Source organism: Pleurodeles waltl, chromosome 5 (genome assembly GCF_031143425.1).
Source record: "Pleurodeles waltl isolate 20211129_DDA chromosome 5, aPleWal1.hap1.20221129, whole genome shotgun sequence".
In the NCBI taxonomy this organism is placed as follows: Eukaryota; Metazoa; Chordata; class Amphibia; order Caudata; family Salamandridae; genus Pleurodeles; species Pleurodeles waltl.
In genome coordinates this window covers 83,325,432-83,342,413 of record NC_090444.1, presented here as the reverse complement: position 1 = coordinate 83,342,413, position 16,982 = coordinate 83,325,432, and the positions used below count along the sequence as shown (strand labels likewise).

The 16,982-nt window shown below is 45.7% G+C and overlaps 1 protein-coding gene across 5 annotated transcripts in view; it reads left to right on the top strand.

Annotated features, from left to right (window-relative positions):
* The window catches only part of DTNB (dystrobrevin beta), a 672,321-nt gene that overhangs the window by 619,442 nt on the left and 35,897 nt on the right, over positions 1–16,982 (top strand). For all 5 annotated transcript variants that reach the window (XM_069233646.1, XM_069233645.1, XM_069233644.1 and 2 more), the window contains 3 exons: positions 2,034–2,123; positions 11,104–11,154; positions 12,232–12,262. In XM_069233646.1, coding sequence (XP_069089747.1) covers positions 2,034–2,123; positions 11,104–11,154; positions 12,232–12,236 — 146 coding nt within the window. In that variant the 3' untranslated portion in view covers positions 12,237–12,262. The remainder of the gene's footprint in view (positions 1–2,033; positions 2,124–11,103; positions 11,155–12,231; positions 12,263–16,982) is intronic.

Sequence of the window (16,982 nt, the reverse complement as noted above, 5' to 3'; positions counted from 1 at the left end):
AAAACCCAGAGATGATGTGTTGGGCTCCTGGTGTCTGATGTATTTCCTTCTCAGGAGGATAAAATACATTTCTCAATCCCTTCCTGTGATCAAGCAGGCCACAAGGACAAGTTTGTCAGTACCACCCACTCCTAACTGAAACTACTGTGGGTGGAGAAGCTGACCTCCAGTATTGAGACAGGCAGGGCGGCCTTTGAAGCAGGTTGTAGGCTCTTGCCTTTGGATATACAGTACTCTCATTCCCCTTCATCTGAAGGTGACAAGTATTTATTCCCAGGAACCTTTTCAGTTTGCTTAAGTGTTTGAGTGTGAAAGGGGCTTTAACCTCTACAATTACTTCAATGGAAAGGAGATGGGGTTTGCGCGTATAGGCCCTACGGTGGCTTTCTCTTCTCTAGTGTCTACTTAGGTCAATCAATCAATCAAAAAAATGTGTAGAGCGCGCTACTCACCAGTGAGGTTCTCAAGGCGCTGGGGGGTGAATCAAGGGGGGTGCCGGGAGGGTCACTGATCGAACAACCATGTTTTGAGGTTCTTTCTGAAGACCAGGAGGTCTTTGGTTTTGCGAAGGTCGGTGGGGAGGGAGTTCCAGGTTTTGGGAGCGAGGTAGGAGAAGGACCTGCCTCCTGTGGTGGTGCGTTGGATGCGGGGGACTGTGGCTAGGGCGAGGTCGGCTGATTGGAGGTTGCATGTGGGAGTGTTGAAGTTCACTCTTTCGTTGAGGTAGGTTGGGCCGGTGTTGTGAAGGGATTTGTGTGTGTGGATGAGGATCTTGAATGTGATTCTCTTGTCTATGGGGAGCCAGTGAAGGGATTTGAGGTGTGGTGAGATTCGTTCGTGTCTGGGGAGGCCAAGGACGAGGCGTGCGGCTGTGTTCTGGATTCTCTGGAGTTTGCGTTTGAGTTTGAGTGTGGTGCCGGCGTAGAGGGCGTTACCGTAGTCCAGTCTGCTGCTGATGAGTGCGTCGGTGACTGTCTTCCTGGTTTCTGGGGGAATCCATTTGAAGGATTTTTTTTAGAGTGCGGAATGTGTGGAAGCAGGAGGAGGTTAGGGCATTGATTTGCTGTGTCATGGAGAGGGAGGGGTCTAGGATGATGCCGAGGCTGCGTGCGTGGTTTGCGGGGGTGAGTGCGGGGCCTAGGGTGGTGGGCCGCCAGGAGTCGTCCCATGTGGTTTTGTTGGGGCCGAAGATGATGATCTCGGTTTTGTTTGAGTTGAGCTTGAGGTGGTTAGTGGTCATCCAGTTGGCGGTGTCGAGGAGAGCAGCGTGTAGGTTGGTTTTGGCGGTGGTGGGGTTGCGGGTGAGGGAGAGGATGAGTTGGGTGTCATCTGCATAGGAAAGTATAGTGATTCCGTGTGGTCGGAGGATGTTGGCTAGGGGGAATCATGTAGATGTTGAAGAGTGTGGGGCTGAGGGAGGACCCTTGGGGGACTCCGCAGGTGATCTTAGTAGTGTTGGAGTGGAAAGGTGGAAGGCGGACTCTCTGGGTCCGGTCGGTGAGGAAGGAGGTGAGCCAGTCTAAGGCTTTGTGGCATCAGCGTCAACCCCAATACTTTCAGGCCTTGGTAAGTGCAGCGGGGTCATGGCGCGAGGGAGTTGTAGTTGTTTTTTTTTTTTAAGTTTAAAATTCTCTGCAGATCACTGTATTTGCAGGTGATGTTGTGTGGAAAACTCAGTGAATACATTTACACCATAAAAACGCAGGCTGTGCTGATAAAAATAAGGAAAGTAAAAAATCATGGGGACAAAAACAGTGAACCCATTTTATTGCATTTCTAAAATGTTTAGATTGGATTTTAAATTATAAGAGAGACGTTAGTATCTGTCTCTATCTTTAGTTTTGGCTGAAAAGGGATTTATTTCATATTGACCCAAGTATGTTGTTAAGTACATTTCTTTAAAGGCATTGCTGTTCGAAGGTGTATGCCATTTTGTTAATACACCAGTTAATTTGTAGTCGTGTCAATCCGGATGCGAAATGAAAAACGTCGATCACGGGCTGTTGACATTTGACTCAACTTTTCTTCCCCAGGTACGAGGAGAAATCTCCGCAACGACCTATTGGTGGCAGCTGATTCAATTACAAACACCATGTCTTCTCTCGTCAAGGAGCTACATTCAGGTGAGAGACTGAGCTGTGTTTAGCAGAATAAAACATAAGTTTGGGACACTATGGTATCTTTAGCGCCTAGTAACCTGAGGCGGCCCTGTGAGCTTTTAGCTGCTCCACATAGTGTGTGATGCACTCTCTATGAGGGTGTGCACACAAACCCTGGCAAGGGATTTAATGTCGAACAGTTATCCCATTCACGTATTGATTGTTTTAGTCGTTTAAAACTCACTATCCTCGTCTCTTCCTTCTCCATCGCATTTTGTGAGCAATCTTGGAGTCACTTTCAGTAAAGCGCTATTCTTTTCAGGTTATACAAACATGGCTGGTTCTCCTGGCTTTTTTCAACTTCAAATCTACATCAAGGTTATGTCCTTTTCTGCTGCAAAGCAGCTATCCTAGCCAATGTAATGTCCAGACTAAATTATTATAATTCCCCTTTCTCGGTCCTCCTCCCTTCCTGACCCAACGTCCTCAGTTGCTGCAGCATGCTGTGGCTCACCTTGTTGTTGGTCTCACTCATCGGTCATCCCTTACTGGGCATTTAGCGCTCTCTTTTGGCTTCCTGTGCCAAGCGGTCTGCTTTCAGAGATCTCTGCCGGTGTCATGAGGCCGTCATGGCACGTGTATCCTCAGTCTCTTCTCTCGCGCCAGGTCCTTCTGTTTGTTTACACTCTGCTTTTACTGACCCCTGAGATTCAAGGTTTAGAAGGGCCAATGAAGTGGCCACTCCTTCTCAATCTTTGCAGCCAAACTTTGAAAATCCCGCCTCTAGCCTCCCAAGATTCATGACCCCTCCCACCATTCTCCGTTTAGGAGAAAATAAAAGGCTTGATTTTTATGGTTTAAATATTTGTATCGATTTTAATCAGCAAGGTACAACAAAATCCCAGCTACATCCAATGGCCGGTGGGGACACATATAACGAATGACAAAAGGAGAGAGAACCAAGGGGGAGCAGGAAAGAGGAGGGATCGGAGGGGGGGGGGGGGGGGCAGGGGGTTGCCATGGGTAGTGTAAAGAAACACCGCCAGCCAGACAGATTTGAGACTTAAGTCACTAAAGGAGGGGGTGGAAGGAGGATGAGGGATAGCCTCCCACGCGCTGGGTCAGCTAGGTGCATGATCAGGGTGCATCAGACAAATAACACGCAAGTATGTCGGGCAAGTTACTTCTCTAAATTCGTCTGAGAGGTATTGTATGCAGGGCCCTCAAGTCTTATAAAACTGTGGTAGTGACTTGGTCACGGCTGTCAGTTTTTCCAAACCAAGCAGCTCCCACAATTTATGCAGCCAATCCAATTTCGGTGGGATTTATCTGAGCACCATTGAGACAGCAGAAGTTGCTTGGCGGCACAAAGCGTTAAGGTGCGGTGCGCCCCTTTGCGGACTTTAGGGGGTATGTCAAAGGATTCGGAAGTCCCAGTAGGACATAGCGAGGAAATCTAGGGCGGTCCGTGTCCTATATTTTGTCTACAGCCACTAAGATTTCTGCCCAGAAGTGACTCAGTTTGGGGCAATGCCAAAGAAGATGTGTAAGAGTACCAGTCTGACCACAGCGCCTCCAACAAGTATTGTCGCCACCCTTTTCCCACGGCGTAATTCTAGCTGGCGTGTAATACCAGTAGTGCACTATTTTAAGAAGCATTTCTTTCCTAGATGCACTGCGGGCAGAGGCACGGGCTCGATTGAGGTTATCTCTCCACTCTTTAGTGGTGAAGGTATGCTCACATTCCTCCTCCCAGTGTTGCTGCTCAGGGGATTTAGGGGGTGCCAGTGGTGCGGTGATGAATGTGTAAATGTAAAAATGAAGGCGTTTATTTGAGGAACGAGTGAGGAGCCATTTTTCAAAGGGTGAAGAGGTCTACCAGCTTGGGAGCGAACCAGGGGGCGTGAGACCCAGTGTTGGATAGCATTAAATTGCCAGTATGCAGATAGACCATATGTAGATTGAATCTGTGTAAAGTCCATGAGGCCGTCTATGTCAAATAGGTCACCCACCCTCTTGCAGTTGGCTTCTTGCCATGGAATAAACGCTGTACCATGTAGCGCAGGTGGAAAATCTGGGTTTCCTATGATAGGCATCTGGGAGAAATGGGGGTAGACAGTTGCCTTTGAACTTGCACCTTGTCCTGAATTCCCGCACCTTCCCTATATGAATGGCAACCACTGCTTGGTCTATGAAGCACCAATTTTTCTCGTTGCTAGGTGTAGGAAAATGGCCCTTGTTGCAGTTACCCTCCCACACACACACACACACACACATTTTGCCTGATATTGATGCTGACTTGGTTGAGAGTGTGCAGGGACCCTGCTAACCAGGCCCCAGCACCAGTGTTCTTTCACTAAAAATGTACCATTGTTTCCACAGTTGGCACACCCCTGGCACAAAGATAACCCCCCTTGTAAAAGGAACCAGTGGTACCAAGGGCCCTGTGACCAGGGAAGGTCCCTAAGGGCTGCAGCATGTGTTGTGTCACACTAAGGGACCCCTCACCTAACACATGCACACTGCCATTGCAGATTGTGTGTGTTAGTGGGGAGAAAAAGGCAAAGTCGACATGGCATCCCCCTCAGGGTGCCATGCACACAAAACACTACCTGTGGCATAGGCAAGTCACCCCTCTAGCAGGCCTTAAATCCCTAAGGCAAGGTGTACTATACCACAGGTGAGGGTATAGCTGCATGAGCAATATGCCCCTACAGTGTCTAAGTCCATTCTTAGACATTGTAAGTGCAGTGTGGCCATATTAAGTATATGGTCTGGGAGTTTGTCAAAACGAACTCCTCAGTTCCATAATGGCTACACTGAATACTGGGAAGTTTGGTATCAAACTTCTCAGAATAATAAACCCACACTGATGCCAGTGCTGGATTTATTAAAAAAATGTCCACAGAGGGCATCTTAGAGATGTCCCCTGTATTTTACCCAATCATTCAGTACAGGACTGACTGGTCTGTGCCAGCCTGCCACTGAGAGACAAGTTTCTGACCCCCTAGGGTGAGAGCCTTTGTGCTCTCTGGGGCCAGAAACAAAGCCTGCACTGGGTGGAGGTGCTTCACAACTCCCCCTGCAGGAACTGTAACACCTAGTGGTGATTCTCAAAGGCTCATGCTTCGTGTTACAATGCCCCAGGGCACTCCAGCTAGTGGAGATGCCAACCCCCTGGACAAAGCCCTACTATTGGCGTCAAGTCCAGAGGGATAATGAGGAAAAACATGAAGGAGTCACCACATCAGCCAGAACCACCCCTAAGGTATCCCGAGCTGAAGTGACCCCCTCCTTGCATCTTGGTTTGGAGGACAGGGACCAACGGGGTTAGGAATGGGCCCCCCTCCCCAAAGGGAGTGGACACAAGCAGGATGTAGCCACCCTCAGGGACAGTAGCCATTGGCTACTGCCCTTTGACTCCTAAAACGCCCCTAAAACTTGTATATAAGGGCTCCCTGAACCAAGCTAGTCAGATTCCTGACGACTCCACAAGAAGAAGGACTGCCTATCGGAAACCCCAGCAGAGAAGGAAAGGAGACAACAACTGACTTGGCCCCAGCCTTACCGGCCTGTTTCCTGCTTCAGAGAACCTGCAGAAGAAAAGCGATGCGTCCTACAGATCCAGCGATTTCTGAAGAACCTCCAGAGGACTGTCTGCATTACAGAGGATCAAGAACTCCTGTGGACAGCGGCCCTGTCCAGAGAAGAACAGAAGAATAAACCTCTTCTGAAGGACTCCCACCTCACTCCAGAAGCATGAGTCCTGACCACTCTGCACCCAGTGCCCACGGCCCGAGTCCAGGTGGCCCAACCGACCAGAGAGGACCCCCAGGCGACGGCGACAAGTTCCCACCCTGGGTTGACCTCTCCACCACTCCACGACGACACCTGCAGAAGGAATCCAGAGGACTCCCCTGACTGCGACTGCCCTGGACGAAGATAACTGACGCCAAAGGACCCACTGCACCTGCAGCCCCCAGGCCTTGAAGAAATTGAAACCCAGTGCAGTAACGATCAACAGACGGCCCTCTTCCCTGTCTGACCAGCGGTGTGCCTGAGACACCCCTCGGACCTACACAGCAACAGATAAGTTCCCCACCTGGAAACATAGGAAACCAAAACCTGAGGGTGCATGTCATCAGCTACAACGTGGCAGTCCTTCAATTAGTCGTAGCAGGTGAGCTCTGCTGTCAAAAGAAATAACAATAGAGATGGAGGGACCGGTCCCCGGGCCACCTCAGGCCCCCAACAATAGAGACCATGGATCTCAAGAGGAGGGGGCTCACAAGTAGCCTGCATGTGAATGTCCACACAACACCCGTTGTATCAGTGTTGACTGTCAGGATCCGATGCGTTGTCACAGTGTTGCAGTTGGCGCAGTAGTGCCCCTCTTTCCTTGCGGTTTTCAGTCTCTGTGGGTTTGAGCGGGCTTCTTCGTTGTGCGTGTAGTTCAGCACTTCTCTGTAGGAGGGGATGTGGCTCAATGCGATGGTGACTGGGTGGAGGGGTTCCCTTGGAGAGCGACCCTATGCAGTGAGGAACGGGCTTCTTTCGGGATCCGGTTACTCCTAGTTCCATTGTTCCAGACAAATTGGAGCCTGAAGGTATGTCCCCATTTGTATTTGATTCCTTCATCACAGAGAAAGTCAGTCAGAGACCTAAGAGCCCTGCGGCCCTGTGGTCTTATTGGGGAAAGATACTGACAGAGCCAGACAGTGGTACCTTCAAAGTCAATAGTATTCCTTTTTCGCACCGCAAACATGATAACTTCCTTCTGCTTGTAGTAATGGTGACATGTAAGAGTATATCTTGTGGCTGTCCCGGGGAATGGGCGGGGCGGCCCACCTTGTGGGTATGGTAAAAAATAATCATCTGGTCTGCCAGGTCTGGGGCCACGTGGCGAAACAGGCGGATGACATAGGAGCGGCATATACAGAGATAGTTCACATGGGATGGCTCAAAGTCGTCCGGGAGCTGCTCTGGGTTGCGCTGAGGCTGCCACATACTTCGGGTCTACCAGAGTGGCCTTCAATGTCTGCATTGGTCCCTAGGTCCATCAGCCTAGGTTTGGGCATTTTCAGGGCCGGAAGCAGCAGGAGGCAATAAGGACCATCCCACGGCCCGTATCGAGCTGCATGGAAGCAAAGGAGAGTGCAGAGTCCAGATGGAATTGCGACTGTCCCTGGCAGTCTGCTCGCAGCCCAAAGCAGCAGCCCCAGTCCAGTACTGCCATGGGGCCATCGGGTAGTTCGAAGCCACTTGGGCGGCAGCAGAGAGACACCACATCTCCAGACAGTCGAGGCACCACTCTCTATGGGATCGAGAAGGCGGTGGAGCCAGCAAGGCCGACAAGTGCGCCCGTTATGGAGTTCAGGACCAGGGCCCCACTGCGACTGCCATCTTAGCCATGCAGTGCCCAAGCAATGCGCCTCCTACCAGTCTCTGAAGTGGTTGTGCCGTCCAAAGCAGGGTTGTGTAGCACCCTCTGCAGCTAGGAGCAGCTCCAGCATGGTCTTGGCTACCAGGGAGCCCAGGGGAGCCCAGCGACTGTCCCAATGCAACTCTCATACAGCAGAGTTCCATGAGAACACTCTCCCATGGGCACCATCTTAGACACACCCCTCAAAGCTGGCTTTTTAGAGACACATTTTCCTCTGTTCTGCATCATCGTAAATACATTTTTTAGGGTATCGATACACTTTAAAATAGGTTTCATTCATTCCACTGGAATAGGCTGTAAGATTCCAAATCCAACACAAATGTAGTGCAATCCTGAGTAAATCAATGAGTAATAGTTAATTGGGACAACAGGGCTTCTGTTAAAAAATAAAAACAATATCTCAGAATCTCTGGCCCTACAAACATGACTAAGTTAAGGGACCGGCCAGAACTCCAATCCTCCTGCTTTTTAGCACTTCTCCCCTACCTGTCCAAAAGTGAATAGAAATACTCACACAATTAGATCTCTCAAACTCTGTTCATTAGTTAGATCTGCAAGCTTTGCTCTTGAGGAAGGCCTAGCTATGGTACTGCTTGTCTACAAGTTGAGTACAGCTGCATCATTCCAGATTTGCCTTTTGAGAATACTAAAGCACTCCATGCCTCCCACTGAGTTCAAGACTTAAGTAACTTTTGAAATCAGAAAAATATGAACTGGAGAGCCTTTTTTGGCAAGCGGGAAATGGGCCTCTTTTATACAAGTTGAAAATATCTTTTTGATACTTCCAGAAGGGCGAAGTCTGTCTTGCATCTCGGGATAGGCTATAGAAGCACTGGAATTAATTAAGGCTAGCAAATGTATATACTGGCTGAGTAGCCAACAAGAACAACAGAGTCATTTGCTCAAATTATGCCGAATGACTGGCAAACACTTATCAATCCAATGTAAAATTTTGCAAGGCCTTATTAATTCAGTAGAATACTTCATAGACCTTGCTCCATCTGTGCCCTCTCTCATTATCTGAGATCCAGTCACAGAATCTCCCATAGAATCCTTACAAGAACCTCACCTCCAGGTAGCAGTATGGATACAGACTATTTCACAACAGTACCTCTTCACTGGTGGCATATGGCACGAACAACATTGTTAAAGAATCCGAGGACCAGAAGGATCCTAAAATGATGCCACTGGAGTGATGGTATTGCTATTTTCACTCAAGCAGGGGCAGGTGTTCAATATGAGGACATCAGGCCCAGGCTTCCGTATCTTTGTCCCTTGTCCACAATACTCGAAAACCACTCTCGGCACTTGCCATTTCCCATGTGCTTCTTGCACGTCAGGGGCCGTAGGCATGGTTTTGTCAGTGATGGTAAGAGATAACTTTGGACCGGTGGATTCTACTGGTTGGTCATATCCTCCCTTTCTTGAGAAGATGTGAGACAAAAAGTGTCCTCATCTGAGAGGTCTGCTGCTACCCCAGATACTTCATAGTTCCCAAAAAACAGGAGCCTTTGTGGACCTTTCCTGTGGTCTGAGGGCCCTACCATTGAACATCCTTTCAACTCAACAAATCAGAGTTTCTGATGTGGAAAACTGTTCTTCTGGTTGCCGTACTTCATTGGTGAGGCTGATAAAACTGTAAGCTCTATCGGCCTCACCACCCTTACAGTTTTTACCAGGGACAGGTGACCATACACTTGGAACAACCATAGGTATCCAGAGTAGTGTCTGGCGTTCACCTCTCACAGATGACTTCTCTACCAGTGTTCTTCCCAGCTCATTTTCCATGTAAGAGATGAAACAACTTGTTCGTTACTACTTTCTCTTCACTCACTGAAGGTGCAAGAATTTTTTTTAAATGACTATCCCCAGGAGGGGGATTGCTTTCTAAAAATAGTGCTGCAAAAATCTTGTTGGATACAGGTCCGGAGATACTTTAAAGAGAGGGTCTAAATCCTATGCATTGCTCAACCACTAACTTGTATTGTTATCGTCAGAAGATAACCTTATCAGCCTCCTGTATAATTTGTATCTTTAAACGTTGTTTCTTCCTCAGTTATCTCCTAGTATCCTTCTCTACAAATTCTTCCTGTGTCCCACCCTGAGCTACAGAACCAGTAGCTCTCAACAGTCAGTTAAAAACCATTGTGTTTTCAGCGGTTATGTTATGTGTATTTGCAAAGCGCACTATCACCCGCGGGTATCCTGGAGCTGAGCGGGTGTGAGTCCATCCCAGCAGTGAACAACGGAAAGCGCATACTGTCCATTTCACAGATTATTTTTATGGAAGTGTGTTCTACTCCTGGAAAGTAAATGCTAAGCCACAGGCAGATAACAGGTAGGACGCAACTGCTTGCACGCATCTTTGTGAGTAGGTCACTAAGACGCCTGTGCTTCTTCAAGGAACGCGCATGTGACGTAAATTCAGGGTCAGCAAGAAACCTCCCGATTGCGTTTTATGAATTGAATTCGTGAAAACTAGGGCCACTGCAACAGTGGTTTTCTACCCATGGAGCAACGTTTCTGAGGTCTTTCACGTTCCAAATTTGTGGTCTGAGGCATTTTAACTTTTCTCACTCCCTACTAACAACCCTCCCCCCCCCGCTTTTAACTTCATGGTTATAAATGGTGGTGTTTTTTCATTAATAACTCATGATATTAAATAGCAACACTTTTTTTCACTCTGTTATTAAATGTAATAAAATCAGATTGATTCCTCGTGCTTTTACTGTGGTTCACCCACATGGTTGGACTTGGCCCTTCCTTACTAACACTTGATTTACATGCAATATTGATTGTTAATCCATAGGAGCTATAGGTAGTGTGGGCTTTTATTAACATATTTTAGAAAACTTTTGAGAAACGAGTTTTGTTTTATGTGTTCTCGCTTTCCTTTCATTTACTTTAACATAAAGTGACTTTCTGATACATAAATTGTTTTCTAACAGTACACACAAGTTGAGTGGCTTCCTTGAGTTTGAATACCCTGATTTAGCAAATTGTTCTCTCTTGTAACTTTTATAAAATAAACATTTGGTAATTGTGCCATTCCCCCCCTCCTCCCTCCCCCCCCAAAAGATCTCCAGACACTGTATTTTAAGTATTAAACACAGCCCCTGCCTCCTCACGAATGCAGTCGTCTTGCCTTATTTCTCTGTCAGTTCTCCCTGGAATAGTGTACGACTGAGCCACAGCATCTATCAGTAGTGCTATGAAGCCTTTTCTGAGGAGCTCAAAGACCAGTGCTGCTACTTTTTCTAGTTACATTGCCTTCAAATCGTGTGCATCTTTTGGAGCCAACAAAGTGAGAAGATAACTAATGGGTGTTTCATAGCAACAGATCTAGAAATCCATTGCTTTATCACTTAAAGATGATGGCCCAGATTTGTAAATAGCCTAACACAAGATCAATACAGCAGAATTCCTTCTGCACCCATTAACTTGGGAGCACATGTTTCAAAAATATTTATTTCCCACCTGCAGTGTTTTGTTGGGTCAAAAATAGCAACATTACAAAAAATATATATTTAATCTAAACTTGTTTTTTCTGTTTTATTAAAGCCGACGAAGATGGAGAAGAAGAGGAAAAAATGCAAAATGGCAAGGACCAAGGTATCGGGAAAAGTACATTTTGAATTTTTTAGTTGATTTTATTTTCCCATGCTGTTTGCCATTTCTACTCCCATCCCACTCCCCTATCACTAGGATTTCAGATCTGACTCCATTTGAGTGCAGCAAGCTGTCGCCCCTCCACTTTTGGGCTCTGTGTAGGCAGCTGGTGATCTTGACTAGGCTCCTTGTGTCCCCATTGACGCAAATCCGGGTTTTGCTGGATACAGTTTAAGCACTTAGAAATTAAGATGCAGACAGCTATTAAAAGAGAAGGGATCGCAGTGCCCCATGTGTTGAAGGTTCCTTACGGACCGTCATTGGTCGAAGAAGTAGCATCCTTTCAGCAGATATCCCGGACAGCCCAACTACCCTGTTAGTTTGAGCAGCAAACTATTTTGAGCCAGTGTCTTATGTGCAGAAAGATCATGGCAGCTTGTGGGTCTTCATCGAGGGCAAAGAAGATCACCTTTCTCGTGTCAGCCGCAGTCAGATTTTGTTCCTTTTAAGGGCAACCCCCCCCCCCCCACCACCACCACCACCACCAAATGGAGGTCGTGGCATGGGTGAATTAGTTCCTTATGTTTCTGGCTGTGTAATGTAATGTACTGGGAAATAAGATATTGGACATTGGTCAGGAGTTGGCCGGCCAGTACGGAGAGTGCACTATAGGCAGGGATACTGGCTCAAGGGCTGCCAAAGACATGTCCTGAGCCCAGTGCTCACTGCTGGCCGCTGTAGGCAGTGCCCAGTATGACAGTAGGATAGGTTTTAACTATATTGTATCTAAACCCAACAAATTGACTGAGGAAACTATTTTTGAGGATATAATTGTCTTATAAGATTGATATCTTACACATTTAAAGAAAGTCCCTTAAAATTGGAGATCTTCAAATGTTTTAGGTATGATGCAAAATAAATAGCCCATTGAAATTCCCAGTTAAGTTTTGTTCCGCAATCATGACTTCTCAAGACCTCATCCGTGATGTCACAGAAGACAAACATACATGGCTTTGTCATGACTTTAAATGCATGTTTGATGTTCAGTACTAAGCATTGTTTTTTTCTCATTTGTTGCAGGTTAGATGAAAGTGTATGGAAGTTAACTCAAGTAAGTATGGAAAACTTTCTCTTTTAATATTTGAAAATGTGACCTGGGCTTAGGCCATGCCTTGCTGCAGACCTGGCACATTGATGCCCCCTGAGTTAGCCACACTGTTTCAGCAAATGCTAGTGCACCCTTCGTCACGGGATCCTGGCTTCTGGAGTGAGGATCTCATAATTTAGATCTGCTTTGGATGTTAAGATTAACCTGTCAAGTGCTTCTATGGTTTTGCAACCACAAGGTATGTTTGCTGCTTAGTTACGAGGTGAGGTTATGGGTGATGTGAGACAACTGGGCTAAATTAATAAAATCTAAGTCACTGAGTAGATGAAGATAACTTTTCATTGGTATGTCAAACAGCACCATCGAGATCCGTGTGTTACCTTCTCAGTCTGCAGCTCCATTTTTGAGGGGCTAAACTGTTCAGGTATTCTGAGTGGCACCAGTTCAAATCCGATGAAAAAGGCTGGGTGAAGGGCTCAGGGAGGACAGCAGTACAATGCAGAAAGATGTGCAAAGGAGATAAAGCAGTGTGTAACACATCATCCACTAAACTGAAGCAAAAAGGGGCTTGTATAACATGTGCACAATCTGGAGTAAACTGGAAACAGATTTACAAAAATTAATGCAGTAGCAAAAGACTTAAACGTAATAAACTGAAGGAAAAACCGAAACTAGCATAATTCAAATGAAAATTTAAAAAAAAACAAGTGCATCAGTCCCGCACCATGTGGAGGTGAAAGCAGCTATGTGCCAACAGGGCTTCCAGTTGTTGCATTTATGTTTACTGTAGGCAGTAGTCTACTAACCTCTGTCATTGTACCAGGACCTGTGTTCCACAGTTCTGTTGCTTTTCGGCATTTTGTGCATTCCCATATGCGCTCATTTTACAGCACTCTTCCTAATTTCCACAATTTTCTAATGCTCCAAAACATGAAGATTTTCCATGAAGCTGTACAGGTCTTTGAACACAATATTTTCACAATATTAAGTAGCAGGTGGCAATCCAGCCATGTGCAAAAATTCAAGTCAGGCAAGTCAACACATATTCGTAAAGCATTGCAACCTGCCTTACCTGCTACAGTGATTGGTGCTAACCATTCCAAGGTTTTGGTGCTGTCTGTGGCACCCAGGTCTGATAATATCTTGAGCATGGTCACTAAAGGTTTCTTGAAAAGGTGTGGCACTGCCCTTGCTTTGTGAATTACTGGAATAACACCCTCCATTATTATGGTGTTTGAAGTCCTTGAGGTAAATTAAACGTGTCTATGGGTTCTTCTAGCCAATCTGCACAAACACCAGTCTGAGATAATGATCTGTCTACCACAAGGACAGTGTCTGTTTAATTGGGAGCGAAACTGACACCACCTTGTCTCCATCCTAAAATATGTGATCCTTTTTTCATCACATACACTTTACCTACAGCAAATCTTCCTCTAAAGATAATATGCATGACTAGGACTTCAAGTGACACAAGCTCCTTTTTACGTCCCCCGGAATTAAAGTCGGGCTTCTCAAATACATAATTCTTTGTTGGGGGAAAAACATTTGAACACCTCACTGCTTATTAAGGATGCACGGTGGACATGAGTCAGTCTTAATACGAACTACCTGTCCATCCAAAGTTATTTCACAACTAGGCCAATTGACTTCTTACCTTCCATTTTTTCATGAAACGCCATCTTATTCATTCCTTCTTCCATTTATTCTACAGCATCCAGTTGTTTGGCACGAGTCTCTCTAAAAACAAGGGCAAAAGGCCCTCTTTTACCACATTCCGTACATACTGAGATTTTCACAACACAAGTGCAACAATAGTGGCTGAGTGTCTCATTCTACCACTCTGGAGACATCTGTGTTTAGAATAATGTTAGAACATTTTTCATGTACATTGGCACCTTTGTCATTTTTACCTCAGTTTTGATTGTACATATTTGCTGTTCAATGAGCATTTCATCGTTTTACCCTGTTTGATTCCCTTAGTTATCTCCACAGCTTTCCTAAGATCAGGGTTTTCTGCTAAAAGCTTCTCTTGGATGTGATGGTTATTTGTCCATTTTACAAGCTGGTTTCTAATTAAAGAATCATGCAAAACCCCCAAACACTCGTCTACTGGACAGAACAGCTATGTAGTTTAATACTTATTCTCAAGGGCAATTCTACTTCCTTCCAAAATGTTGTTTTCAGTTTCTTTACCACAGTGTGAAAGACATCTCTAAAGCCCTCACTCTTTTTCGACATCTGGTGGTTCAAGGGGGCTTTCATCAGCTTTCCTATCCCCTGCTCCCTAATCGTGCATTACAACCCGCTGTTTGTTTTCTCATTGGAGTAATATCTCCCTTGCCCCACCATGAGAAATAAAAAGATTCAACTAGTTTCACATAATGTTTTCAAGGAAGATTGAGTACACTAATTTAAGTAATCAAGAAATGTTGAAAGAACGTGTGCAATTAGTTCATTGTATATGTACAAGTATCGACATAGCCACCCCGCACTGTGTCCACAAACGTAGTCACTACCAAAACACACACAAATAAGTGTTACCAATAATCGACACAAATAGTGAAAATAATAAATGTAAGCAATACATCACTATAACAAAACAACTCACATAATTTCTGAACATAGCTAACTACAAGGAGATTTGTCAGTGATATAGAATTTGCTTATGAAAATCCTTTAGCCAGAGAACACATCAATCTGAAGCCCTATTTCTATGGCGAAGAAACTGGTGTATGGAAATGATGTACCCAGGTACGAAGGAATGTACTCTGTTTGCGGTTGATTGATTAACATGGAGGTGTTAGAGCGTACAGTGACGAACCTTACAGGTAGACCCAGTGGTGGGAAAACACAATTCACAAGACACTGCGCAGCTGAAGGCAAAATTATATGTGCATAAAAGGAGGAATACGTAGTCTGTTTTCTGTTTCTTGGTTATATTATTAGAGGAGGAGCCTTCAATGATGAGTCTTTTAGGTGGAGCCGTCTGTGGGAGAAGCACGCTCCACACGACACCCTGGGCCTGTGAAACGAGTCTCAGAAGACAGCAAGCGCCACAGCTGTTGGGTGGGTGCACACGACAAATGGGCAGTTAATGCTGCTGGCCTAGCGACTTGGAGCACCAACAAAATGAGACCCTTCCCAACAGGAATAGGCATGGGGAACAGTACCCTGAGCTGCAGTCAATAGAAGAAACCTGCTCACAAGAAGCACTAAGGCAAGGAGGAAACCAAGGAACCACATGAATGGCAACCAAGGATTCAGTTGTATCAGGAACAAGGAGTCAAAAACCTCACCAAGGAGCAGCAGGGCTTAACAGGAAATAGTCCAAAGGTTGTCGCAGGTAGGTAACGCGCCAGAAGGGTACTACAGCTTCAGTGGAAAATAAGCAGGTGGAAAGCAGCAACCAGCACAGTCTTCATGAGAAGTGATGACAACTAACATGTGCAGTTGTCATCAGTGTTAAATTGACATCAGCCGCCGAATAGATGCAATTGTTTATTGGTAAGTGACACAATCAAAAGCTGCTCCTTACCTTAACAGTCTCCAGCTGTCCAGTGATAGAATACTGGGGAATGTAATGTTCTGGAAGCGCCTAGAAACAGATAAAAAGGGCTGAAAGAAAGGGGCAAGAGAGGACTGGGCTGCAAAGCGTGAAGATATTCAAAAGTGAAAGGCAGAAAACAGCAGATTGTATCATGCTTCACGCTAAACTGAATTGCTTGTAGGTAGGTGAAGTCAGGACAAAGTGGTGCCCTTTTCGCGTTTTGGTGTTGCAGTGTTTTACTTTTTCTCCCATTGAGCACAATATTCATGCGTACTCACCTCAGGGTCTTCTTATTACTTGGACTGAGACCTCAGAGCGACTTTCCAAGGTTGAGGAGAGCACCTACATGTTGTTTTTGTCTAATCAGGATCAACAAGGTAGGGTAGACTTTTCTGGCCTTGTTGATAGTTGTCTGTTTGGGTGAAACTAGTTTCTGTGCAAAGGTACAGAAACTTTGTAGGATCCTGCAACTCCTTGAAGTGGTATGTGATTCCCCGCCTCCACCTTCCAGTGAAACAAACTGATATATTTCTTTTTGAGAATCGGAAAGCGCAGCAGTGTGACTGGTGAACTACATCTAATCAGAATTGTGCCTCATATGGTGCGCTGACCCAGTATTAAAAGCTTGAATAGATAACTTTGTAAATGAATTTAATCTTGTGAAGAAATAAAATAGCACTTTACACCTGCACATGTTAATACCGTTTGAACCCAGATTTCTGGCTTGTGAGAGGCTGGATTTCTGAAATTCTTTGTTGGTCTTCATTTTAGATGAAGCACTGACTGAAGGGTATCCTCATTGGGTCACATGGCTGGGTTCCTTGTGTCTGGCCCACAGCACCTCATTGAGTAAGCTTTGAATAACATTGAGAGTCAAGTCCTAAAGGAGGGTTCATGGTAATTTAGTTTGGGGTCCAGTAATACAGTGGCCTCGGAATATCAGCGATCACTCCAGTTGTCACAATGAAGACCCAGTAACCTCTGATGGCCCTGAGAACTAGGTCTCAAACTGTTACTTGTGTTATGAGACACAGACTTAGATGGGTGAGAAGCAGCTGCAAACTTTAACAAAAGCTTGATAACGCGTTCAGTGGTATAATCATGGTGCTTTGATATTCAGGGGTGATCTTTTATGCAAGTTGGTAGTTCACCATTTTGGAACATTAGGCATGTATC